At 39.5% G+C, this 25,727-nt stretch overlaps 2 protein-coding genes across 4 annotated transcripts in view; both read right to left on the reverse strand.

Annotated features, from left to right (window-relative positions):
- Positions 1-1,467: 1,467 nt before the first annotated feature.
- On the reverse strand, positions 1,468-14,509 carry UBE2I (ubiquitin conjugating enzyme E2 I). 3 transcript variants are annotated; one of them, XM_017823120.1, is made up of 7 exons: positions 14,079-14,212; positions 10,515-10,593; positions 10,196-10,279; positions 6,859-6,931; positions 5,087-5,196; positions 4,835-4,914; positions 1,468-2,127 (listed from the first exon to the last, which is right to left on the reverse strand). In XM_017823120.1, the coding sequence occupies exons 2-7, from the start codon at positions 10,578-10,580 to the stop codon at positions 2,064-2,066; spliced, it is 477 nt and encodes a 158-aa protein (XP_017678609.1). In that variant the 5' UTR covers positions 10,581-10,593; positions 14,079-14,212; the 3' UTR covers positions 1,468-2,063. The 3 variants fall into 3 exon arrangements, with proteins under 3 accessions (XP_017678609.1, XP_017678608.1, XP_017678607.1); XM_017823119.1 differs by lacking the exons at positions 1,468-2,127; positions 14,079-14,212 and adding exons at positions 3,185-3,389; positions 14,289-14,509; XM_017823118.1 differs by lacking the exon at positions 1,468-2,127 and adding an exon at positions 3,185-3,389 and having other exon boundaries at positions 14,079-14,215.
- Positions 14,510-15,488: 979 nt separating this feature from the next.
- KCTD5 (potassium channel tetramerization domain containing 5) overlaps positions 15,489-25,727 on the reverse strand; it is a 30,777-nt gene continuing 20,538 nt past the window's right edge. The window contains exon 7 of the mRNA XM_017823087.1: positions 15,489-21,587. Coding sequence (XP_017678576.1) covers positions 21,558-21,587 — 30 coding nt within the window. The 3' untranslated portion in view covers positions 15,489-21,557. The remainder of the gene's footprint in view (positions 21,588-25,727) is intronic.

Consider the following 25,727-nt stretch of genomic DNA (forward strand, 5'->3'; position numbering starts at 1 on the left):
AATTTCAGATGGCAGGTTCAGCAGTGCTGTCTCTGTGCATTCTCAGCACTCCAAGAGCACTGCACCGACACACAAATACACACTGTCTGGCCCTTAAAGGTTTGAGTCAGACTTGTACCAGCACTTGCACCTTAGGCCACTTTTCCACATGCTGCCAGTTTGTACAGTGAAAGTGAGCCGGTAGCAGGTTTGTTCTGTACATTTAAATAGCAGGTTTGTTCTGTACATTTAAATAGAATACTCTTAAGTTTCTAGCACCCAACTGAAACTTACTTAAAACTAAACTTCAGCAACTCTTCACTGGAATTGGAGATACTAAGGGCAATTTGTAGACTCACCTTCTCAGATCCAAGTTTTTCAAGTCACAGCAAGACTTTCTCCTCTTAACCCTCTACCACTAGAGACTAAATGCCAGCCCTGTTGGAGCTAGAGCTGAGAATAACAGCAGCACTTTGAGTGGTACAAATATTCAATCTGCCTTTTAAAAAAAAAATTAAAAAAAGAAGCACAAGTAAATTAATTCAGCAGGGAAACTTTTCCTTTGATTCAGTTTCTGAACAACTCACTGTCCCACCCATACGAAGTCTTTTCCAAATGAGCTGTTTCAGCAAGGGTTTCTAGACGGTGACAAAGAAATCCTACAAAATTTTTAAAGGACTAAGAATAATGAGGGTGTTAGCAATTCTAATTTAGGAATACTTTTATATTATAAAGCCATAGTAATCAAATGCAGACAAGCAAAACAGATCTGAGAACTGAGCTGTAAAACACTTAGATTAAGTCTTGAGCAATAGCCATTTTTTAATAACAAAAGCCTTGAAGGAGCTATAGCTCAAATGGAACAAAGCTTTTAACAATTAATTTGTTTTGCAGAATGATTTTGACTAAAAAATACAATTAAAAAAGGCAGTGAAAGTTTAATAGAGGGCATATCAGCTTGACATACATGAAAATAACTTACATAATTTAACTGATTTCCTTTACAGAAGGAAACTGTCATTGCATAGATCACGTCCTTGTCCTAAAAGCTATATACATTGACATACGGAATAAGGCACAGAATTATTTGATAAACAAAACCATTTAAAGTCTCCAGTTTCTGTAGGTCCCCTTAAACTCCTTGGATGGCTTCTATTATTGTTCATATCAGTCTAATACTTATGCTAACGTGGTCACACCAGTTTGCTGATCCCATGATGATGCACAGTAAGCAACTGGTCTCCAGTGAGTCAGAATTCTGTGTGCTGCCTAAAGGAACTGATCAGAGGTGACTTGCTGCAGATACCACACAGTGAAGGGCCACATTCATGTTGGGGGTTGGGGCAGGGAAAACAAATGAAGACACCATCTAAACAAAAGGTAAGTGCAGCATCACAGGCCTTAAAGATAGGACTTGCACTGAATTGTGTTCAGAGCCACTTAAATGGCAATCTTTCAATCATTTTAATGAAGATAAATGAAACAAAGCCCTTTATATAAACAGTTTATTTACTCTAAACAGCAACACAGACAGAATGCCATATAAACACAAAGGAAGTGACGCAGAATAAGGATGCTGGCTAACTTTGGATCTCGGAGGCTCTTAAGCAATAACAACCTAGTTTCTGAAAGATAGAAAAAAACAAATTCAGGGAGGGAAGGGGGTGCAGGGCATGATTTTTTTCATACAGCCAGCTAGAGGCTAAATACAGTTCTAACATTTTAAAGCATGCCTGCATCAGATAGCAAAGTAACTAGAGATACTAGTGAATTTATAGAAGTATAAAAGTTTATAATTTTACAGCAGTTGAAATACTGACATCAATATTAAAATAAAAGCAAGTTTTACATAACAATCAAAAATACAAAAGACTGAAGGAAGAGACCCTGTATGAAAAAACTGGGGGCAATTCAGCAAATTTAGAACTGTATACAAGTGGCGAATATGGAAAATGGCACACATACAACCCCCTCCCCTAAGTGGATATTAATTGTACATAGCAACATTAGATTTTGCAAAAGTTTTGTAAACAAGTTCGTGCCAAACCAATCCCTTCCTTTTTAAGATGCTGCATGACAAATGCTTATGATGGTGCAAACTTCTTGGCTTGTGCTCGAACCCTCTTTTCATATTCCACTCTGTTTTGGCTGAAAAGAGAAAAGGTAATTACAGCTGGAGAAATCGTTAGTTTCATACTGAGGAGAAACAGAAGAATAAGTCTTTGCTGAAGGCAAAACCATCAGATAGGAATTCACTGAACACTACAATAGATTAAAGGCTTTTCTAGACCATTACTTTAATAATTTACTTCGGATAGAAGACTGGTACTGTTCAACTCATCACTTCTCAAACATCACCTGTTGTCAAATGACTGCACTATTTGACTTCGTACTATACCTGCTTCTGCAAACAGGTTTGTGCCTGCTCTTTCTCAAGGCCAGATGTATCTCATGTGCAAACATTCTCATTCATCTCAAGTTTTCCACTCCTCACTCATGTTAAGACATGAGGTCATTAACAACAAATTCCTAACAGCACAAAGTCATTGATGAGAGCAGTTCACTGACAGTTGGTGGACTTCAAATGATTTTAAAGTATCGTCTTTACTGCTGTGGAGAGAGAATGGAACTACTCTTTAAGAAATGGGAAAATAATAATGGTGTGGTAATTTCAGCCTGAAATCTCTGCGGACCTTGACTCACAGCTTTGGGTTAGGATCCTGATCTTCAGTTGGAAAAAAAAAGCTAGCTCAACATAGTTCACTAAGTGTACCATACTTGCAACAGGATTGATTAAACAAGCAGGTACTACTTGAGGGAACTATGCCCAGTCATTAAGCCTCAGACTCAAGATGTAAAAGGGCGAGATCTTTGTGTTCTATTCTTGGGCCAACAAGGAATGGTAATAGCTTAGTAGAGCATCCATTTACATTCAGTTGTCCATTTTGCATTAGCTGTCAGTCAAGAGCTAAACAAAAATTCGTTACCATTACTCTTGTACCAAAGGTAGTTTACAGTGACTAGATTTTGCAGACAGCTTTGCAGGAAATTTAACTTACTTTCAGCTATGAAGGTTTGCTGCAGTGAAAACAAAAAAAAGGCAGCAAATTATATCCTCAGAACTTGATAAGGGGGAAAAAGAAATGAAACCAATTTTGGTCAGATCCAATGAGCAATTACCAGCAAACAGACTGAAGGTATTCTATACATATTTACAAACTTTATTTTTTTTTCTATAAGTTATGTTGCATTGTCATACAAGAACACAGAGTAGCTGTTAAGTCTCACACCCACAGAATCCACCCAGAAGGATGCCTTCCCTAGTAGACCCTGCATGGCTGCAGCAGAGGGGGAAGCAGGTGAGCACATCAGGAGTGTGAAAGTTACGGAATGACAGTACCAAAGCAATCCTGAGAATCAGTATTCTCATCTTAAATACAAAGTTTAGTCTTGGAAAATTAGAAACTTGACTTAAAGGCATCTATTTAAACAATGCTGCATCTTCCCCAGAATTGATCAACTATGCCACGTTACAGATACATGCACAACCCTGCTCTGTGTACAAGTTACTCACTAAGTAGTAAGAGAGACACACTCTCAGACTGCAAAATTATAGGAACCCATCTAAAATACTATGCATGTCCAAGAGACATGAAGAAAGATAAATGGAAGACTGTATATACTTGAAGCAACAAAGATCATGTACTAGTTTAATCTCAATAGATTCCCCCCCCCCCCAAGAAGGACTTAAAGCAAAAACAAGACTAGCCAAGACTCCCACACATGCGTGTGAGAGGTGATTAAAAAAATACATGTTATACATGTATAACAGTATATTATTCCTGCCCAATATTCCCTCAGAGTGGCTTTTTTTTGATGAGGCCTGCCTCATCATTCCTGGCTCCCAAAGGTGTTCCCTGCAACTCTGGCCATTTAACTGTCCTCTGTATGCACTTGGCTCCATCAAGTCTTCAGTAAGTATTCAAAAAAATAACATTCGGTGAAGCCTTTAATTAAATGCAAGCCACACTACCCATCCCTATGTTTCCTTTTCATTAGGATCCTATAAAAAGACATTTTTGACACAGCTTGCATGTGCAGTCTCATACAATGCTATTTTTCAAACTTGGCAATCTCATGGAGGCCTCCTCTGTCCATAACGGTAATTCCACGTTTCTCTCCTGGTCATTATTTCAGTAGCTGTCAGTGCCAAAAAAGCATTCGTTTAAACTGTTTTGCTCCCCTAAAGATTATAGAACAACCATCCACTTTTAAAGGTGGGAAAGTTATTAAGCTTTTTAAAAAAAAGTTCTTTTTAGCTCACAAATTATCACCTTTCTCAACAAATGCAAACTTCATTCAGCTAAAGCTACAGGTGTTTTACAGATGTAAAACACCCTGTTTCCTACAGCACTCACAGCTCTCCTTTATCTTCAGGCACTAGTGCTTTCAGGTACCCACTTCTGGAGAGAAGTAAGTTACTCCTGGACTGACAAATGTTTCTTGTCACCTAACTCAGTCTCATGACACCATTATGCCTCATTACTACTACTCAGCCTTTAGGGGAAAGGATTCTGTGTTGGGTTAGAACCAGGATGAGAATCATAATCTAACTGAAGGAGTCTTCACACTTTATTGCTGTTGTGTTGCTATTAAAAGCCCCACTAGGCCTGGTTACCATAAGGTTACCATTTTGTTCAAGGTTAGCACAGTCTAGGCATCTCCACAGGATATAGTCATGAAGGTAAGAAAATTCCCCTGATCATTCCTAAAAACATTTCCACATTATGCTCCTAAGTAACAGAGAGCTGTATGCAATATGACAGCTTTGAAGCTAATACACGAAGATACTTACCAGTAAATTGTGTAAGCCTCTGCTTGAGCTGGGTCTTGAATATTTGGTTCATTTAGAAGTTCTTGTATTCCTAACAAGATCTGTGGAAAAAGGAGTAGAAATAACATAGGCATAGATATTACTGAAAGATATTCACTGAATAACCCATAGAAATCAACTACAGAAACACAGAGTGAACATCTTACATTCACATCAGATAAGCAGACAACGCAAATAAAAGGGCAAAGAATAAGTGTAAGTACAACTAATGACCTGTTTAATTGTGATTGCGGGTCGCCAGTCCTTATCCTCCTCTAAGATGGAGAGACACACGGTGCCTGAAGGATACACATTTGGGTGGAATAATGGTGGTTCGAATTTACCTGATAAAGAAGAGAGAATTATTTCCATGCAGTGCTAAGACGAAGATCAGAGAGCTGGCTTAGATCAGTGGGGGAAAAGAAAACCCCACCCCCCCCAAACCAACACTGGCAAAAGACACCCCCACGCCTCCAAAAAAAACCCCCCTACAGATTTCTGCAGCTATTAATGTCAGGGGTTTTTTTGGCTCAGCCTGCACCTAAGCAGGAACTCCATCACATCTGTGGTATCAATCCAGGCAATCTAAGATAATAATTTTGACCAGTAATCTTCTGGTTTAAGAATGGAAACTGACAAAATAATTCGGAGTAGCTTTGTGATAACGACTTTTTAAAACCAGTTCTGCCTTTTCAGCCTCACATACTACTATATAAAGGAAAGATATGGCCCTTCACTCATCTTTTCTCTTCTTACTTTGAAACTTTCATACAAGAAAGACTTAAGTTTCTAGCATTTCTTTCAGTTTCCCTTTTCCTATGTATTATCAAGATGCACTGAACAAGAGGAACCAAGTTTAAGCTACAAGACTGACTTAAGGCTTGTGCAGCTTTCCTTCTGCCACTCAATCTATATTCTGGCATTTCTTTTAATCTTTACAGGACTTAAATGCAACAGCCACCATCTTGAGTAAAGCAATAAACACTTCTTTAGCAATATATGAAATATCTGCATGTTAGTGCAGTTTTCTTATCCAACATCACAAGTATTCACATGCCATAACAATCTTGCTGCTCAGTAAAGTTCAGTGGTACCTCAGAAGCTGCATTGGCAAGGAGTCTTACCAGTCACATATACATCTTATATTAAGGCATGACAATTCATTTAACAGTTTCAGGATGTGATAACTGGTATTTCTCAAGATAATAACGTTAAATATTGTCTAGTTAAAAGGGATGTTTCCCCCTGTGCCACATGTATTTAGGTGGTAACAATCAAAACGAGTAGCCAAGACAACCGATAGAGCTAAAATATGCAAATGTGATGACAGATGAACTGCTGTCAAAAAAGCCCTTTGTAATCACTGTCATTGCTTTGAGATGGCAGCCAATTCAAGAACCATGAAACTACACAAGGCAATAGATGTTTTCAGGTTTCTACAGTACGAAAGTTTTGAGACTGTGTAAAGAAAATTCAATTCCAAAACTTAATATGGAAGTTAGGTATCTGAAGAGCTGTTATGCACAGTAGCAGAAAAAAAGCAGATTCATGGTTTAGAGTAAGCTGATTATAAGGTTCAAGTTATTGGACCTTCTTTTTCACTAAGTTCTTGTCTTCTGAGTTCTTAGCTGAGAAGACCAAGTTAGCAGTAAAAATACGCAAAGGGATTTGGCCTGAGCATCCCTACCTACCAGCTTCCAAGGAGTGCTGATCATGTAATGAACACTTCAAGCAATGCTTGGGTCAAACTCTGAGGGAACCCACACAGCAATCTCCCTCTCCTCCCAATTTTGTTATATTGAGCACTTAACTGATTTCATCACAACTTTTTTAATGCAATGTGGTGAGTGTGGAGGGGGAAAGCAGTGTGACTTAAAAAAAAAAAAAAACAAACAAAACCAAACAAACCCCACAAAGCTGTAAGAAAGTAATAACCATTTGTAGAATCTCGTGTATTAGTTCAACACTTCTCTAATAAAACCGTGGTTTTCAGTAATTTTACTTACATTTTGGGGGTGAAGAAGGATAGTCATCCTTGAAAAGCATTCGTAGTTTAAATAAGCCTCCTTCCCATGGTGTCTATAAAAAGTTAAGGTAAAGTTTAGGTTACAGCAAGGAAAAGTCAAGCTTGTGGAAAGCAGCTTACCAAGAATACCATTTCTCAGGCAAAGCACAAGACATTTTTCTGCTACACAGCAGAAAAGAGCTGTCCTACACTGCAGCACCCCGTCTACACCGAGGAGAGTTATCCGACTTCTACTACATAAGAAACTGAAGTGGAAAAGCAGGGGTTTCTTTCTTCATTACACCTACTAAGTGTTGCTGAGTCATCAACAAGAGTCAGGATCATCACCAGTAATTCCATATAAAAGTAAAATTTTCATAGTACATAAGAACAGAATACTTCCGAAGTTTTACATGATAAACACATGCAGTGAAGAAGGGGCTGTTGTACCCCCACTTAAGTCTGAGAAGATGGGATATGGATACACCCCTTAAGCACATGGGTGTAAATGGCTTCTATTGTCCCTTATGAGAATGTGGCAAATAAACCCACAAATGAACAAAAAATGTGGACGGCACTGTAGTATTGCTACAGTTACATGAGGTTCACTAGTCTAAACTAGCCCTGTCTACATTTGGTAGCATGGAGTCTCAGATTCCAGTTTTTTGTAAAACAGAAATTCTAAGAAGCTCTTTATCCCTATCCAAAACCAGGAAGAGCACTCATAGGAGCAGTTCCCATGGCACAGAGCAAACCAAGTAGGACTGTACTAATCAAAAGGGTCACATAAACAAGAAAAAACATCTAGCAATAGACAAAAAGGCTGTCTCAAATATACAAAACACGTAAACAAGGAAAAAAACCCATCTTCTGACAAACTGAGTTCTGGTAAGAAGTGTAGAAATACAGAAAATATTATTACAGATGTAAAATTCAGACCACTTCTCTGTAACTTGCCCTTGCTATGTAAACACTGCAATGGAAGTGCATGTTGAGTTCATCCACTAAAACAACTGGAGTAAAGATGGTCTCACATCTTACGAGCAAAACGTGATCAAATCTTATCCTCACGGGCAGACAGATATGTTTGAAGTCTACCTTAGGAGGAAATTCCTAATTCTTTCTTATTTGAAATACATGGGTTTTAGCTGAAAGAAGAAAAAAAACAAAACAGAACACCCCAAAAATCCACAGGGAAAAAATCAAAACCACTCCATTGTAATTGGTATTCATTATGCAAAGCCTCAAGCTAAAATAGCAAAAAAGCCATACTAGGAAATAATAAGATAACAACGTTTTCAAAAGTGAATGAGTTTGATGACATTTGCTATAGTGTATTTAAGCAACTTGATCTAAACTGCTGTAGTCAGTTGTCAACAACTAGAAAAATCTATTCTCCATACCTTGTCAGAGGAGTCCCTCTTCAGAAAACAGGAGCTTTTTGACAAAATAAACTTTACCTGTTTTGTTTGCTTTCAGTCTCAGGGGAAGACAAATAGCTTTTAATAATTTCTTCGAGTAGGAGGACAAGAACAGTCGACAAAGTTTTTACTATCTTTCTTATAGAGCAACACACTTTATGGGTGAAAGAGAGTGGACACTCAAAGGCCTCACTAAGATAGCAGTGTGACAGCAGTGGCACCAAGACCACACTGCATTACAGGACTAGTTGCAGATGTCCTTTGAGTCAAATTCTAGGTAGTTCACAAGTGATTTGATGTTAAAAAAAAGTGAATGGAGATATCCAACCCAGGACTAAGACCACTTCTATTTTTGATCTGGCTGCAAGTAAGCATTTTAGTAGTTTCAACTACTCATCTCAGGGGAAGCAGCAGCAGCAGCACAGCATAAAGGCAATAGCCGACTGCTTGGTCTCGTAGAGATGAGCAAGTCATGCTGCTGCTTGTTAGAGACAGCATTTTTACTTGAGTAAAAACCCTTTTTTTTTTTAATAGTAGAAATCATATCAGCATAACTGATCTTTTCCTGGCGTGACACATTTTCTAGTAAGCAAGAAGCTGCCTCTAAGGTCTTGCTTGTTCCATTTTGTGGTTTACAAAACTTCAAAGCAGTAGCATGAAGATTTGGTATGGCATGAAAATTTTACGTAAGTATTTAAAGGTGACATCTTGATAAGGTACATAAATTATACGGGATAATCTTGCTTTAGCAGAACACAAGGGGATGAGTTTTTCCTTACACTGTTAAATTATTTGTAGCTGCTTCTTTAAGAACTAACTTGAGCTGTGCAGACAACTACTAAAACTAAGCTGTAACAGCAATGCCACATTCAGCATTAAACCGAGGCAACAATACAGAACCTGCAGGTTTTGCCTACACAGTGTCTTCTCAGAAGCTAAGAAACAAGATCATAAGGGAATTTAAACAAGTTTGCAAAAGGCAGTAGAACAGGGAAGGCAAAAAAGTCCAACGTCCAAGGCAAAACACTGAAGACCCAAAGAATTAAAACCACCAACTAATTAATAGTAGTATCTCAGAAGAAACAACTGCATCCAATGAATTCAAGAATAATATCTACATGCTAAATAACATCTTGAAAAACAGAAAAAAGATTCTGCTTAGAATGAGCTTTTATAATGACAGTGTAAAAAAAAAAACAACAAAGAAGTTTCACACATTAATGATTATTTTCACTAGAAAGCTTGCATTTGTCCTATCCTCCAGAATCAGATCAAGCTGATAAAAATTAACAGTTCTGATAGCTACAGACTTTTTCCTTTCCCTTGTTATTTTAAGGTAAGGGACACAGAAGCACAAGTGAAATCAGATAAAAAGAAACATTATTAGAGAGCTCTATCTTCTTTCCCCAATACAAAAGAGAAAGTTCCATAAAATGGAAGGCAATGAGATTCCATGTAGATAACACAAATTATTTTCCATGAAATCCAAAAAGATAAAAATGGTGCACTTCTCTGAAGGATCTCACTATTAACCAGCAGAGGCAGTTAACCCAGCAGAGGCAACATTTTGGTAGTAATTACTTTCAACCTTTAGGGCTTAAAACAACATTTAGTAAGAACTGAAATCACAAAAAAACCTGACATGAAGCAGAAGACCATCTCCAGTTTGTTCAATGCAAGATTCTTACACACTCCTCTGAAAACTTTTATTCTGAAGGTGGTCAGGTTGAACAGGCTCATGGTGTATTTTGTCCAATACTCTCACCCCACTGCACTTGGAGTTTGAAGTAGCAGCAGGATCTAGGCATTTTTATTAAACTAAATGTAATTTGCATTCTCTATTGTTGGTGGAATGCATGAGCAGATTTATGCTACTTTTCACCATAAATAAGAAGTTAGGAGAATAGTAAGTCTTACCCCTTTCTTTCCTGGAATAGCACACTCCCAGTTCATTAGATTCATTGTGCCATCTGGATTTTTTGTAGGTACTGCTACAAATCCCTGAATTAAGGCAAAAAGCCAAAGGGTGAGGATTTTAGAAGATGTACTTCAAATACTTCATGACATATTTTATCTTTACACAGAGTTACTTCTTTTTGCACTACATAGTTTTTAAGCAGCTTTTTTTTTATTAAAAAAATTTAATTTTAAAGAAATCCCATCGAGGTAAAGAAAAATCATCACCAGAACACCAAAACAGCTGCCGAGTCAGAAATTTGGCAGTTCTCATACTTACAAATGGATGATCTTTCCTCCAGGCTTTTCTCTCCTGTGCAAGTCTGCTAAGAGCTATGCCAGACATATTCAGAGTCCCTCTAAAACAAAAGTAATTGCTTTTAGTATAAACTTTTACTTATAGTGTAAACAACACATTATATTACTTGTTAATAAGCCCTGCTCACTTAGGAATTATTTTGGCCTCTGATTTTCAGTTCTGTAACTGTTTAAACTGAAGACACGTTTTTGCACAGCATGCAGAACTTAACATCAGGAATAACATCAAGTTTGCCCCTGTCATCAAGTTCTTAGTTACTGGCCTTGATCTACAAAATTCTATCCTTACCTTGTTGCTTTATATTTGAACTACATCTCAGAAGCAACTTTGACAGTAGCTTGAAAACACAAAGTCTGTTAGTAATGGAAAGAGTGCTCAGACTTCCTACTTGTGCAACTGATAAACACGTCTCTATTTCCTTCCTACACCACACAAGGAATGGTTTTCCTCTGCGGGCAAACACCTGTACTTCTCCCATTTCTGGCAAATGGGAATAAGAAATGTTACTTTTAGGGTAAATTCCTTTTGAAAGCCGGGATTCCACACAAAAGCAACACAGGCACAGAACTTAGCAAAGTCACATCGCTTTTGCAGTGATGCCACTATACAACTTCTAGACAAGAGCAGGAACAGACAGCAATACAGAACTGAGCTAAGGAAGAACCAGTGGCTCGTTCCACAAGACAGGTTTTCAATTCCAGTATCAACTGAACGATATCTGCACCTTCACTGCCTCAGTAACAGCCAAGCATGGCGACCAAGGCTGCAGAGGAAACACCAGAGCACAGGTCACTGCTGCATGACACAGAGCAGTTCCAGACACGATGGCTGCACAAGTGGTGCTTGCAAATACAGGGGAGGATTCTCCATTTACCCAGAACAGTCCTCGAAGCAAGAGTTTATTTTTCATTGTCAAATTATCTAAACTCAGGGTTTCATTAGCTACATGGTCAAAATAAACACCAGTGAAGGTTTTTAATCCTCCTCCCAGCTGCACTTCTACCCATCCTAAGAGCTGATAATTGGCAGTGGGAGAAGTCAGGCCAACTTGTTCTCAAATCCACATGTAACTCACAAGCCTTTATGACAGCCAGGAGAGTAGAAGTCTTACTGTTCTCTTACTGTTAGAACACTTAATCACCTCATAGAATTAAGGAAAGTAGTATTACCACTCTATTGAAACAAACACTGGTTAAGCATTATGCAAAATTTTACAATCTCTCAACATGTAGATTACTTACAAGAATATTGCAGTCTACAATTAATATATCAATTGTAGCTCTTTAAAAGCACCAGATTAAGCATTTTATGCAGTTCCTAGGACAATGGATATTTCAAATCCCTTCTTCCAGCCTTTTTTTTTTCACCTTCAAACTAGCAACTAAATTAACGTGAGATAAAGCTTTTTAAAAGGGACCATTAACACTCAGTGAACATACACATACAAAAATCCTATATTGTTCAATTTTTCCTCTAGAATTCCCAACACATGCACCTGTATCTGAGTTATGTCAGAAGATTTGCAGGACTTAGTCAACACAAACTGTACACAACTTTGGGTTTTAGTCTGTTCACACACAGGAGATATGGAGCCACTGAAAAAGGTACCAGTGGAACAAAAAACCCCCTCTCCCTTAACCAAATTATACATGGAGTCATTTTAAATATGCTGTGAGCCCACACACTTGCAACAGATGTAAACGAACTACTGACTATACAGCAAGATTTCAGTTGCGCTGCTGGTATCTGGTGGTCCAGTAATACCAACCTTCCCATCATAGTTTGAGAAAACTATTTTTTGTTTATAAACCATCCAAATATTCTCAGTTTAGTAAATCAGCTACCTTTTCTGCCAAAAAGACACATTACAGGATGCTTTCAAATACATGAATTCCATTTCCTATGGCTAATAGCCAACTAATTACATGTACCCCAAGGGAAATGCCAGTTTTTCACAGGCACATAAACAAACAGTGTATGTCCTACAGAACATGGCCAATCAAATAACTTTTCAAGACAAACCCCTCAGTTTTCAGGCCATGCATCCTGCTTTTGTTATGCACTATACTGTGCCCTAGTACATTAAAGATTTGCTTATGTTCTACAAATATCTTTTCAAACCTTGAGGCATTTTACTTAGTTCAGCACTGATAGACTACATAAAAAGTTTCAGTGTGTGTGAGAGACAACAGGCTTCATGTGTATGGTTCCCACAGGCTTCAGTCATACTGACATGGGCAGACAAGCACCTAAAACCTCATCACAGTTTACTAGAAAATAGAGATTAGACAGAGAAGACTGAAAGCCTGTTTCAAAAATTAAGATTCCATTAGGTAAGCATCCCCTCAAAAGCAATCTGTTAACAAATTGCCAATATTTATTCTCTATATCCCCATCTATTTATGTGCCACATCACTGGAAATAATTTCGCACCAAAGGAAGTCTATCAACCCTACCCTGTACATGCCAGACAAGTCTAAGAGACCAGTTTTCACATTTTATTTGAGTTTAATCCCCCAAACACACCCTGCCATTAAGAGGTAGCAGTGTCCCCTATCAATTCAGAAAGTTAATTCAAACTTCCAAATTTACTCAGTTGCTTATCCCTGCTTCTGTTACTGCCTATTTTGGAAAAGGACAAAACAAAACCAATACAGTCATCATAGGTGCAAATTTTTGTGTTCCATTACAGAACATCTTCCCCATCTACATCCTCTTATGGAACAACCTCCTGCCATGCACAAAATGCAATTCTTACAAAGAACCATTCCCGTGCCACAGAAAAGTCTCTAAATACATCAAACCCACGCTCCTTAAATTTCAAGAATTTCCAATAGATCTTATTAATTCTAAATCCCCAAACGTTCAGATTACCAGCCTGACATTTTTACTTCGCAGGTTAAATACCGACGTAGGAACAAATTATTATGGGAGTCATGGCTGGGCTTCGCGAACGAAGATTTGGGAAAGGTCTCTACCCACGTTTTGCTCCCAAACTGTACAGACTTTTATTTTTCAGAAGGGTGGAGAAAGCCACGGGCTGAGATTTAATCAAAGCCAACTCTGGACTGGGAAAAAGTCTCCTCTGCCTGCGGCAAGAAAAAGGCAGAAGAGGCCAAGCGGCGACCGGAGCCGCACGGAGAACAACAGAAGATGCCGCGCGGCGATGGGCTCGGTGCTGGACGGCCCGAGGCCTGCACGGGACACCCCGGGCCCGCCCGCCGATGCCGGGCGAGTGCCCGGCGGGGCGGGCCCGGCTAGCGCAGGCCCGGCGGTTCCCGGCCCTCCTGGGCGACCTCCTCCACCGAGACCCACGGGGCACTCGCAGCCGCGGGCAGGCAGCGCTGCGCTCCGGGCCCGGTCTCAGGGCACGAGCCGCCAGGCCCGCACGCCCGTGGCCGCCGGGCCCGGCCCGGCCCGGCCCGCCGCGGGCAGGAGCCGTCGGCCCTGCCTACACCCACCCCGCTCCCGGTCCCGCTCCTGGTCCCGCTCCCGTTCCCAGCCCCGCTCCCGGCCGGGCCTCACCGAGAGGAGCCGCCGCCGCCGCCGCCGCCGCGCGTGTCCCGGATCGAGGCCGCGCGAGTGACCCGGATGTTCCCGCTCCCCCCCCCTTTTGTCTCCACGCCGGAGTTTCCCTCCCTCTCGCCCGGGAGCGGAGCGTGACAGCACTAGTATGTCCCTCGGCCCGACCCGTCCGCGCCGCGCGCCGCCCGCCACTCGCCAGGCTTTACGCACCCTCACGACACAGGACCCAGAGGTGCCCGGACGATGCCTGAGCACAAAGCGCCGGCAAGAATCCAAGCGGGGCTCTCCCAGGACCGATCCCTCCTCGCGCCCCTGGCTCTCGCCAGTCCCGACCGAAAACTGAAGCAACCTTCACCTCCTACGCTGCGGAACCCGCCCGCACCCTGAAAACGCCCCGTCCCACAGCGGGAGGGAGCGCGCGGTCTGGCCGAACCCCGCCCACTGTACCCAGCCGAGCTTCTGATTGGAGGATGGGCCCTTGCCCTGGTGATGGGCAGGCGGCGCGACCTATGGGAGGGCGTGGGGCGGGCTCCGGCCGCGCGCTGGATACGTGATGCTCGTGCGGGGTTTGGGTCTCGGGTCTCTTCGGGTTTTAGAGGGTTTTTAGCGGGTGGTTGTTTGGTTTCGGTTTCCAAGAACGCATTTTTAGTGGCAGAGTATGAGTCACATTCTGATCTCGTCTTTGAGTTATATTTCTGATTTTAATGGGAAAATTTCTAGTCCCGGATGCTCTGCCTGGCCGGGCCCTGCGCTGTGTCGGTGCTTCTGGAACTGCGTGCTGGGTACTATTACAGTCCAAAGGGCTTCTTGGCAACTCTATAATTGACTGTCTCAATAACTAGTCACGTAGATTTGAGTCAGCCCTAGTCAGAGCGTGTGCTGAAGGGTCCCTCTGGCTGAAAAAACTTTCACCGGCAGCAAATGCCCACGGCGGCCCAGGACAAACACATACCCCCTGTGCACCTTTCCCAGCAATTTCAGTGATATTACCAAAAGCAGTGGAAACTGTTCCCATTCGGCTGACTAGATCTATCTCATGAAATTGCAAAAACTGCAGTCTTGGAGAACATCACATAAATATGGACTGTGTGTTTATTACTACCAGGCAAGACCTCAGCCCACTGAAAGATGAATTTGCAGGGTCACTTTCATCTTTCTGAAGTGAAACTTCTGACTGAAAGTAAAACTAGCTCCAGATAAACTCTGAAAGTTCTATAAGATCCAAATAGGATGTTAATTACTTACTTGGTTAGGTCCCCTTTATAAACTGGTTTCTAGTCCAGGTACACACTACACAAATATGCAACTACAATTTACATCTGAAGTGCTAAACTAGGAATTATCAGTGATATTACACTGTTAATATCAATTAATACATTTGGAAAAAAAACCAGATTTAAGACATGAGACTTTAAAAGGGAAAAACCAGGTTTATTTCATGCAGTTTACAATACACCAGTGTTATGAAAAGGAGTTTAAAAAAATACCCACACACTTTTTAATTGTATGCTTGATTTAAAAGTGATGGTTAACTGTAACCACCTTCAAATTATATGGGAAGCCCTAGCAGATTTCTTTCCAGGGAAATTCCCTGGATTCACTTTCTTGTCTATGTCTGTGCTAAGAGTTTTGGCTAATGCAAATGCATTAAAACCAAATCAAAACTCAAATTTTGCTGCAGTAAGAACACTTCAGAGATAATGAATTGGCACAAAATAAAGTGTTATTGCTAATCCACTATCCAGGAAAGAACATGTTGCAAGTATGGCCACTTGGATATAAGCACAAACAGCTGATGCACAACTAATTTTGAGACCAGTGATTTGGAGGAAAAAGAAAAATAAAGAACATCTGTTGAACTGGGTAGGTGGGCCTATAGAGTGCATAGGAAATAGATTTTTCACAGCTGGGTTCAGATGAGACTAAGGTTAGAAGCAGGTGGAAAAATTTGCCATTTGATACTTCTTCAGTTTGGTGATCTTGTTTCAGTTCTAGGTAGAGAGATTGGCAACATTTCTCTTACAGTGCCTTAGCACTTGCTTCATTCTAGCAAGTACAAGAGCCAAATTAATGTGAGTAAAGTTGTGCATAAGCTTTTGGAAAATCTTCAAAAGTAGCAAGAATCACGTACATAAATACATTAACCCTTACATTCCAGATGGCTAGGCCTCAATACCGCAACTTAAGTCAGGTCAAAATTTAGGCTCAGGCAAGGAGAGCACTGTCACAGAACCTCCTCCCCCTTCCACCCACTCCCAAAGTAGCAAAATAACTTTCTAAAAAGTTCCTGTCATTATAGTAGTTATTAACACACAACATCCTAAGGAGAACCCTTTGATGGGTTCAGAAACCTGTATTTGCAGCAGTGTCTATTCACTGAACTTCTGAGAAGTTTATGCCTTGGTAGACCCTGCTAAAGTAAAGGACAATTAAGTTGTGAAAAAATATTCTGTGACAATTTCCTGGGGCAGAATCTTCCTCAAAGCCTCTCCATTGGCAGTGTGGTTCATAGAAGTTGCTAGATTTCAGCACGGGCAATAGTAAAATCGTGGGCAAGTCTACTATCTTCTCTAGTGTGCTCCTATATCCAATCTGGATACTGAAATTCCAAGCCATATAGGAACACTTATATCTGCAATTGGTTCAGCCATTTCTAAAAATTATTTTAGAGTCCAGGAGTTGAACAGAAAACAGACTAGTTACTTTTTGAATGTTGTATGTCTCTGGAACCTCAAATTAGCCCTGGAAAGCGTTTTAGCCCTTGGCATTTCTGCACTGAAAATGGAAAGGGTTCCTTCTGACAGTCATTTAGGCAAACTGAACAGTAATATCTATTTAGCCCTTTAAAGCCTCAGTTCAGTAAAAAACCTTTAAAGACAACTTGTGATTTTTGTGAGCTAAAAGAAAAGTTATATGACACAGTTCAGAGAGCCTTCCACTTTTTTTTTTAAACTGAATATTTATACTATTTTAAGAATCAATAATTCTACACACAAACCCAGGTAAGATCCCAAGATTGTCCTTAAAGCTGGAGATAACTGCAGTCTAAACTATAATGAAGTAACAGGCAGCATCCTCAGACTGTAAGTATTTCAAATTTGTTGTGTTAGAAAAGACACTTCCCAATGACCACTCAGGTTTTAATCCTACTGTCTTGAGCTAAACAAAATATCTCTTTTCAAGAGCCCCATAGTTCAGGGCTGATTGAAGAAGTTAATTTGAAAAACTTGGAAACTTTTGATGTGGTGAGAAAGAGAATAAAATAAGAGAGTGACGCTTTCTGATTTTATAACATCTCAAGTGAACAGAATTCCAGGGTTCATCTCCAGACTCTCTTTCACTTGACTTTGATCTTCATGAAAAGCCCAGGACTTCACTCTTCTCCCAGTACTTCTCAAGAAATGTATTCCAGTATACCTGCATGATTGTTATCTGGTTTCTATGTTATTTCATTGAATCAGATACTATTACATTTTTGCACTCCAAGGTCATTTTTGTAACAATAATAAAACCAGTAATTTTTAATAAATGTATGCTAATTTGCTGGTGGTAGCTCTCTACAGCTCAAAAAAAGACTGACAACTCTCAACAATCTCAAGAGATATTCACAGAATAGCATTCTGAGAAGCACATTTCTGATAACACCATCATCCTACTCAACAGACTAGTTCCACAAGCATGCCTGCAACCCAGTTTTCTTTTGTTTAATCTACCAGAAGCTTTCATATTTCTCCTGGGGAAAAAAAAAAACCAACACAACAAAACAACAAACCACCTCTTTCAGAGAAAAGGAGATTGATTCAATTTTTGTTATCTGCAGGAAATAGTTCTAATTGATCATAACTGTGCATTCACATTGCTGGAAATGGAGCTACGTAAGTATTGTCTAAAGAAAATCTGAAAACAAAAAAGTCAAGATGGATACACTAAGCTTCATTTTTTTAAGAAATATCTTTTCCTAACCCTACAATGCAAGATGAAAGGAACTTTTATCATTAAAAGAAACCTATCTGAGTTTGAAAAAAACACAGTACATTTTGTTCTGAGAACTGACACTTTAGTAAAGAGTCAATATAAGCTTCTGAATTCAATCAGGCCTTTGACACACAATTAAATTACTGTGGAATAAACCCCTTGCAATTAGCCATAATCCATGGAAATCCTATAGAGAGATGGGATAAAATTCCAGGTAACCTTCTGTCTGTTTACTGTGGGAACTGCTGACTCAGACTATACTTTTGGACAATTATTATGGACCATATGACATTCACATCTTAGAGGCCTCAGAATTACTTCTTCATTGCAGATAAACTCTGATTCGCTTGGCACTTGAAGAAGTCAAAAGCATATAATATAAAAATGTCATTTCCGATAAAAGGAAAATGGCCTCTGAGGAAACTTAAGGCCAACAATACCCTCTCTGTTTTCTAACTCAAAGCAAGAAATTGCTATGGCAAATTTCAACTTCTCAGCTTTTAAACAAGTTTTGCAAGAAGTTTGTCATGTAAAAGCCTTTAAGGAATTTAGTATCTCTCCCTTCCTGCTTTATCTCCTTCCGCTATGATCTCTTCATGCTTAAGTTCCAACCTGGAATACTGTTCTGATGTAAGAATAGAGGAGCTGTGTAAATTCAGAGTTCGGTCACAGGGGTTTGCAGTACAGCTTTGCAGCTCCAGCCTGTCAGTGAACCCTCAGGTCTCCAGAATCCCAGGCAGTTCTCAGGTAGGTACTCTCCAAATGGCAGAAAAGAAACAAAGGACTCCCGTTTAAACTGTATTGGTACATTACTTCATCCTGTAAGATCTTAAAAGAGGAAGCAGTGCTTGCAAACCCTGGTGATGTGGATTGGACTCTAAGGCAATGACTTTGTTACTGTAGCTAACTTTATTGAAACTGCAAGAGTAAAATAAAAAGAAACCAAACTTATTTAGGGATCAATTCTTAATGCCTTGAAAAAGGCTGACAATAGCATTTCCAACTATCTGAAAGCCTCACATGTTCACAAAAATTAAAACAATAATGACAGTAGCAAGAATGGAAAAGTAGTTAGTTCAAGTGGTCTCAAACAAAGGCATATTTAAAATCTTTTACAAGGTACCTGCCTACTAAACTTCTCTTTTTTTCTTTCCTTCTTAAAATCTTTGTGAGGTATTGGAAACAAAGTGCAAAATGATTAAACACTCATTTCCCCAAAATCTGCTATGACAGGAATACAATGTAAACTAGACTGCAGGTAATCTCATAATAAAAGCATGTTTTAAAACTGAAAATACTCCACTGAAAAAAAAAAGTACTTAAAAACCCCCACTCTTTTACACATTCTAAATTTGTTCAGTTTGCTCAGTTTGTTACTCATGCTTTGTTGATGTCATTTAGGAAAATTTCGCTTTAATAAACAATAGTCTGTCTTTTTGGGGTTAAATAAAAGAAAAAACCAGAAATGCTGATTCAGAATGATCATTGTAAAACAGGCATTTTAGGCATTAAAACCAATGCTGAATTTCTCTGTAGAGCACGTCAGGAAAACAACAAATAACATGGTTGGCTGCAATTCCATGAGCTGGGGAGCTCAGAGAATTTGGTGGAGTCATACTGCTTAAAAACACAGTGACTACTGCAGCAGAGGAAATGTTTTAATGTGCAGTTAACACAGACAACTGTTATGCTTATTTTCAGATACACAAGATAATCAGTTACTATTTAGGGGAAATTTGTGTGTTCAATTTAAGCTGATAAAATATGGGTGCCTAAAAAAGTATAAAAGTATAAACATTTCCCCCTACACAATTACATTTTTAGTAAATTAAAGTCCGTTTTAACTTCTTAAAAAAAGACAAAAATTGTATGTGTTGTGGAGGGGCCAGCAGCTTCCTGTGCAGACCACATCCAAGTCGCAAAACAGTACAAACCCTTTCAAGCATTAGGCATAGACAAAACATTTAGCCCACTGCTTAGCCTGCTTAGTAGAAATGTTTTTTACAAATTGTTCTCTGCCAAACTTTTATCAATGTGTAAGTCCTTTAAAAAAAAAGCAATAAAAAAAAAAGAGCAGACCCTGGGTGTTTGAAAATCAGGCTTTTGAGTAAAGGATTACCTACAGTATATGCATAAATTCTGAAATTACTGAGAATGAAAACTGTAATGTCTTTAGAATTCAAAACAATCTTGTAGCTTTTTAAAACTCCCTTCCACTGCTTCCATAAGTTAATGAAGCCGAGTTTTATACTGTCCACTTCATTAAGTGTTTTAAAGATGCGCTAAAGATTTTGCTGAAAACATAGTGTATTGAAAAGCTCCAGTCTAGTGTATTAGCCTTCATCAAGGACAAACTAATAAAGCTGCACCAGATTTTTTTAAACACTCTTCTTTAACTGCATAGTTGAAACTGTATAGAAAGAGAAAGGTTGATTACAGGTATCCTGAATGTCCAAAGTAATCATGTTTTTCAATTGGATGAGCTTGTGTTCACACTAAGGTTGATTTTAACCCCAGTCATAGTGAGAAGGACCTAGGACTACCCTGCCATACTTCTGTAAAACCTCCAGCTCTAGAAAAATCTCTACCACATAGTTCAATGCTTATAGGCATTTTATAAAAGCACAAACACACATATGAGTATAAATATCTCAAAAGAAATAGAATGTTCAGTTGGTCATTTTAAGTGAATTTTGATTCCCCTTCCAAGCATCTGGCTAAGACTGGAGCATAACTTTTGCAGGAGACTTTTAACAGAAGGAACATCAAGAATAACTCAGATGAAGGCCATTTCCTCTGAGTTTAGTCTTCCCTTTGGGTGATAAAATATGCTATAAATCCAGTCAATATATACACCCTTCCTCCAGAGAAACCTTTTTTCTGTTGTGTAATTTTTTCACGTGCTAGTTTCAGTTGATCTCCTAGGCTGTTATTACATAATAGAGTATGTCACAGAGCCAAAAGGAATGTGCAGTATAACACAGTCAACTGGGGCTGCCACTGATTCGGAAACAATGTAGGCCCAAATACTTGCATTTGTGGGCTGTAACGCTTGTGTGTGTGTGTGTGTGTGTGTGTGTGAGTGTGTGTAGCACCAATTGCATTGTCCTTTTAAGGTTTACAACAATTAGTAGGAAAATGTCTCCAGACTGATCAACATTGGGTCATCGAGCACCAGACATTAAGTGCTACATGTCTTCAAGGAAAATACGAGTGCATGGTCATTTCTTTTCAAATGACCAGTGTCAATCAGCCCACAAGAGAGTACGACCATGCACTACAACCAAAACTTAACACACACTCCCACACCATCTATTCCCATTATGTAATCTTGCAATGCTTCCAGCCAGTTGACACCCAGTTTATAGACAAAAATGGTTGAACCCAGACCAACAGAAAATTGTCTAAATCAGATTTTTCCTTTTGCAGCCAAGCCTCTTCAGTGTGACAATTCACTGCATCTTCGAATAAAAGTGAAAAAATTGTCACCATTCAATACTGTCTTCACATCCTGGAACCTCGTTCTTGCAAAATCTGAAATAGACCAATAAAAAATCTATAAATGAAAATTAGCTCTATGTCATTCCTAAAGCATGGAGGTCAAAGAGCAACATAATGACTATTTCAGATAACCTGTAAAGTGTCAAGGACCTGGTTCAAGGACATTCCTGGGGTTTGTACATTAAAGCTGAAAAAAGACAGATTGATATGTACAGTGTCTACTATCAGACACCATTAAAACAGATCTAAAAGACTGCTATGAACTGAGTATTAATATAACCAAGGCTTAAGAGTTGGCAAAAGTAAAAAGTAAGCCATTGCACCTCATCTTAGTTCTGAACATCCTTAGGTCCTGTGTGGCAAATGAACTTGGGTACTTTATTAGAAATGTAATTTAATCTGCATTTTTCCTGTTCCAGTAAAATATCCTTAACTTTCTGAAGTTTCAGATGCAAATTATGTTCCACAAATTAGTATTGAAAACATGAAATAGCAAATCAAAATGTGCAAAAATGGCACACTGGGTGAGATGATGCAGGAAGTTTTCAAAGGCCAAGAGAACAACCCAGCAAGATTTAAACCAACAACATGAAGACCACCTATTCTACTTTCAGTCTGAGTGTTTTTTCTCCTTTTCTGTTTCAGTTTTGTTTGGTTCCTCCAGGGAGGAAAGGATCAAGTCTTAGGACTGATTGTCCAAGCAACAATATTTTCATGCTGTCGCTCTACTGAATGGCAACCACCAATAATGAGGTTAACTCTCAGGCTGAGAAGTACTCTAGAACTGTGACAGCAGGCTATAGAACCAATCCCAGGGTTCTATATTTGGCTGCTGTCATGAGCAGCCAAATATATAATTAAGCAAAGCTTCAAATATACTCAGCACAGGTACTTAAGAATGTTAATCTGCAAGTAAAAGTCTCATGATACTTCATTTTCTTTTGCTTCTTGATACAGAAAGATGTTTTCCCTGGGACACAACATGCTTTTGGGTATATTTTAGATGCAAACATTGCTTATTTCATGAGGATAATTTACTACCAGTACTAAGGAAAAAGCATTTCATATGAAACTATAGGAAAGATACAAGTGAATTCCGTGAGGAAAAGCCAGCCTCTGTAAATGACTCAGCAACTGCTTGTATAATGAATTCAAAAGGGACTAGGTAAACTTACAGACAGATAATGCCACTGATACTGACTCATGGTGTTATAGTGTCATCGTAGCTTCCACACAGTCTTCTGGATGAAGGCTTGAAGCCAAAATTCCTAAACTGAGGTTTACTGGAAGGTGGGGAAATGTATCAGGAGTAAATACCATAAATGCTTCATATTTAAAACTCTTTCCTCAAGTATTTGCTGTTGGTCACAGCTGAGAACAAGGTGCTGGAGTAGAATAGTGACTAATGGTCTGACCCAGCAAATGTGGTCAGCAAGTGAAACCATATCCAACAGAGACAAAACCATGGCTGCCACAAATACCTGTGCATCTGGAAAATAATAGTCGATCTATTAATGTTGTTAATCTTTCAAATTTAATATTGGAAGCAGAAGAGTGCATTCTTTCCAGGAAGATAAAAAGTACTTACAAGATTAATAGACTTGGAACTACTTTTTGTAGCATCAGGAGCACATGCAATAAGATAAAGCTAAGCCAGATCTGGACACTGAACTTTGCACACTTTGCTGAGCAGTAAACTCAATGTAAAGCAGAAAATTCTATCATATTAGGCAATATTTTAACACACTTTGCTTGCTACTTCTTCAGTAACCTCTATCTCTACTAAAGGGGAAATCAAAGAAGCACAGAGTGGGTTGGGTTGGAAGGGACCTTAAAGATCATCAAGTTCCACCCCCTGCCATGGGCAGGGACACCTCCCACTAGCCCAGGTTGCTCCAAGCCCTGTCCAACCTGGCCTTGGACACTTCCAAGGATGTGGCAGCCACAGCTTCTCTGGGCGACCTGTGCCAGGGCCTCAGCACTCTCACAATAAAGAATATGTTCATCATTATACCCAATCAAAAACAACTGGTTCAAAAATTTGAACCCAATGTTCAAAAGCATCGCCCCTTGTCCTCTCACTATGAGCCCCAGTAAAAAAGTCTTTCTCCATTTTTCTCATAAGGCTCTTCTGAGTACTGGAAGGCTGCAATAACATTTCCCCCGGGCCTCCTCTTCTCCAGGCCAAAAAATCCCAACTCTCTCAGCCTGTCTTTACAGGAGAGGTATTCCAGCTCGCAGACCATTTTCATGTCCCTCCTGTGGACCCAGTCTCACAGGTCCATGTCTTTCTTGTAGTAGGAATCCCAGAGCTGGATGCAGCACTCCAGGCCGGATCTCATGAGAGTGAAGTAGAGGGGGAGAATCACTTCCCTGAACCTGCTGGCCATGCTGCTTTTGTTGCAGTCCTTGATAATGGATTTTCTAGTCTGCAAGTATTGCTGGCTCATATCCAAGTTTTCACCCATCAGTATTCCCAAGTCCTCTTCAGTCAACCCATTTGTCACCCAGTCTGTACTCATACTTCGGACTGTCCCAACCCTAGTTTTCACATTTCTGTTCTGTTTTCCCTACAGGTGCACCAGATCCAAAGTTGACTTATACATTCTAAACAACGCTGAATGAACTCTCAAATTCTAGAAGCCCGAGTGCGATTGCTTCTTAGGGAAGCAGAACGTGAGAACTATTTCCTCCCATTCAAAATAAAGGTGCTGCTGCTAGAACAGTGTTTTAAGGAATGTTTGCCTCTGCAGCTTAAGAATATTACATTTGATTCCAGCACAGTGCCAGTTTACTTTTTTTTCAGTAAAGCTTCAGATTTGATTAATTCCCTTCAGCCATTCCTGAAGACTTGGCAAAAGGTCTTGTTCTACTGTAGCAGTAGTTTCTGTTAGCATCACTTAAGAAAAAAATGTAGGTTTTTCTTCAGCCATGTGAAGCAACTTCACAGAATCACAGATTGATAGCATATCCTGAGTTGGAAGGGACGCACAAGGATCATCAAGTGATGATCATCAAGTGATGATCCTGGCCCTGCACAGGAAAACCTCAGGAATCACATCATATACTTGGGAGCATTATCCAAACTTCAGAGATAAATATAAGGCTGCTTTACAGCTAAAAAATTCAGGTGTATAGGTGAGAAGCTGAAGTTTAATCTCATGCAATGATAAATATCTTTGATTTATACAGGTTCATGTGACTACCCACACTGTACCACTGAACAGTCAATGGTATGTTATCTTCTAGAAACTGAAGAGCACAATAAATATGAGCAGTGCTTGCAGACACGTTAGGAAAAGATTCTTTCAGATGCAAGTTTTTTTGTGCTCTTCTACTTGTGACTTTTAAAGTACCTTGATCTTGTATCAGATGTCAAACAACAGTGGAAAGAATCCCTCCCCAGAGAGTTGTTTCCTGTTGCACCACAATCATACTATTTACTTGTATTTGCTATATCTCAATTCAAAAAATTATTAATTTCAAAATTATCAGATAAGATCACCTTTGGACTACGCTGTACTTCAGTCAAGTTTGCTAAATTATTGCCAAATCAAACATTTACTGAGAATGTATACTGTAAGTCTGTATCAGATGCCTCTACATATAAAAAACCCATTAGGCAGAAAAGGTGGTGTATGCGAAATAAAAATGAAAAGCAATTGTGACCCTACAGTCTATATGAAGAACTTTCCTTCTCAGCAAAGCTTTAAAGGAACGAATCACAATACAGTTTGTAAAAGCAACACTTATTACTCTGTCAAAGCAGCAATAATCCAAACCAGGAAGTCTACCTTTGCTAACCATGCTACAACTATAATCACAAACACACACACACCACCAGGACTAGCCAAAAGACAGCACTAGTGGGGGTGGGAACTGGATGGGGCAGAAAAGCATCTGGTTAAAATCCTAGGGCAGCTAGTGCTCACCATGACATTTACACTTAATCTGAGTCATTCATATCGTAATCCGTTTCTTCATCCTCACTCTGAGTGTCATGCAGCATGCAGCAAGTATACAAAAAGGAAGGGAAAAGAAGAGATTGCAAGTGAGTCAGAGCTGCAACAAAGTACAGTCCACTTACAGCTGAAGCATCTGGTAATGACATTTATTTACTTTTACCTGGGACCCCCACTCTTAGTAAAAAAGTATGACAGCTGGCAATTTCAA

This window comes from Lepidothrix coronata, unplaced genomic scaffold, assembly GCF_001604755.1.
Source record: "Lepidothrix coronata isolate B3197 unplaced genomic scaffold, Lepidothrix_coronata-1.0 Scaffold101, whole genome shotgun sequence".
Taxonomy (NCBI): Eukaryota; Metazoa; Chordata; class Aves; order Passeriformes; family Pipridae; genus Lepidothrix; species Lepidothrix coronata.

Bases quoted from the DNA above. Each gene is read 5' to 3' on its own strand.
- UBE2I (XM_017823119.1), bottom strand. From the start codon at position 10,580: ATGTCTGGCATAGCTCTTAGCAGACTTGCACAGGAGAGAAAAGCCTGG. The intron at 6,932-10,195 runs GTAAGACTTACT...AACTTTTTATAG, and splicing joins CTATTCCAGGAAAGAAAGGG to ACACCATGGGAAGGAGGCTT. The intron at 3,390-4,834 runs GTAAGTATCTTC...ACTGATTCTCAG, and splicing joins GAGGCTTACACAATTTACTG to GATTGCTTTGGTACTGTCAT.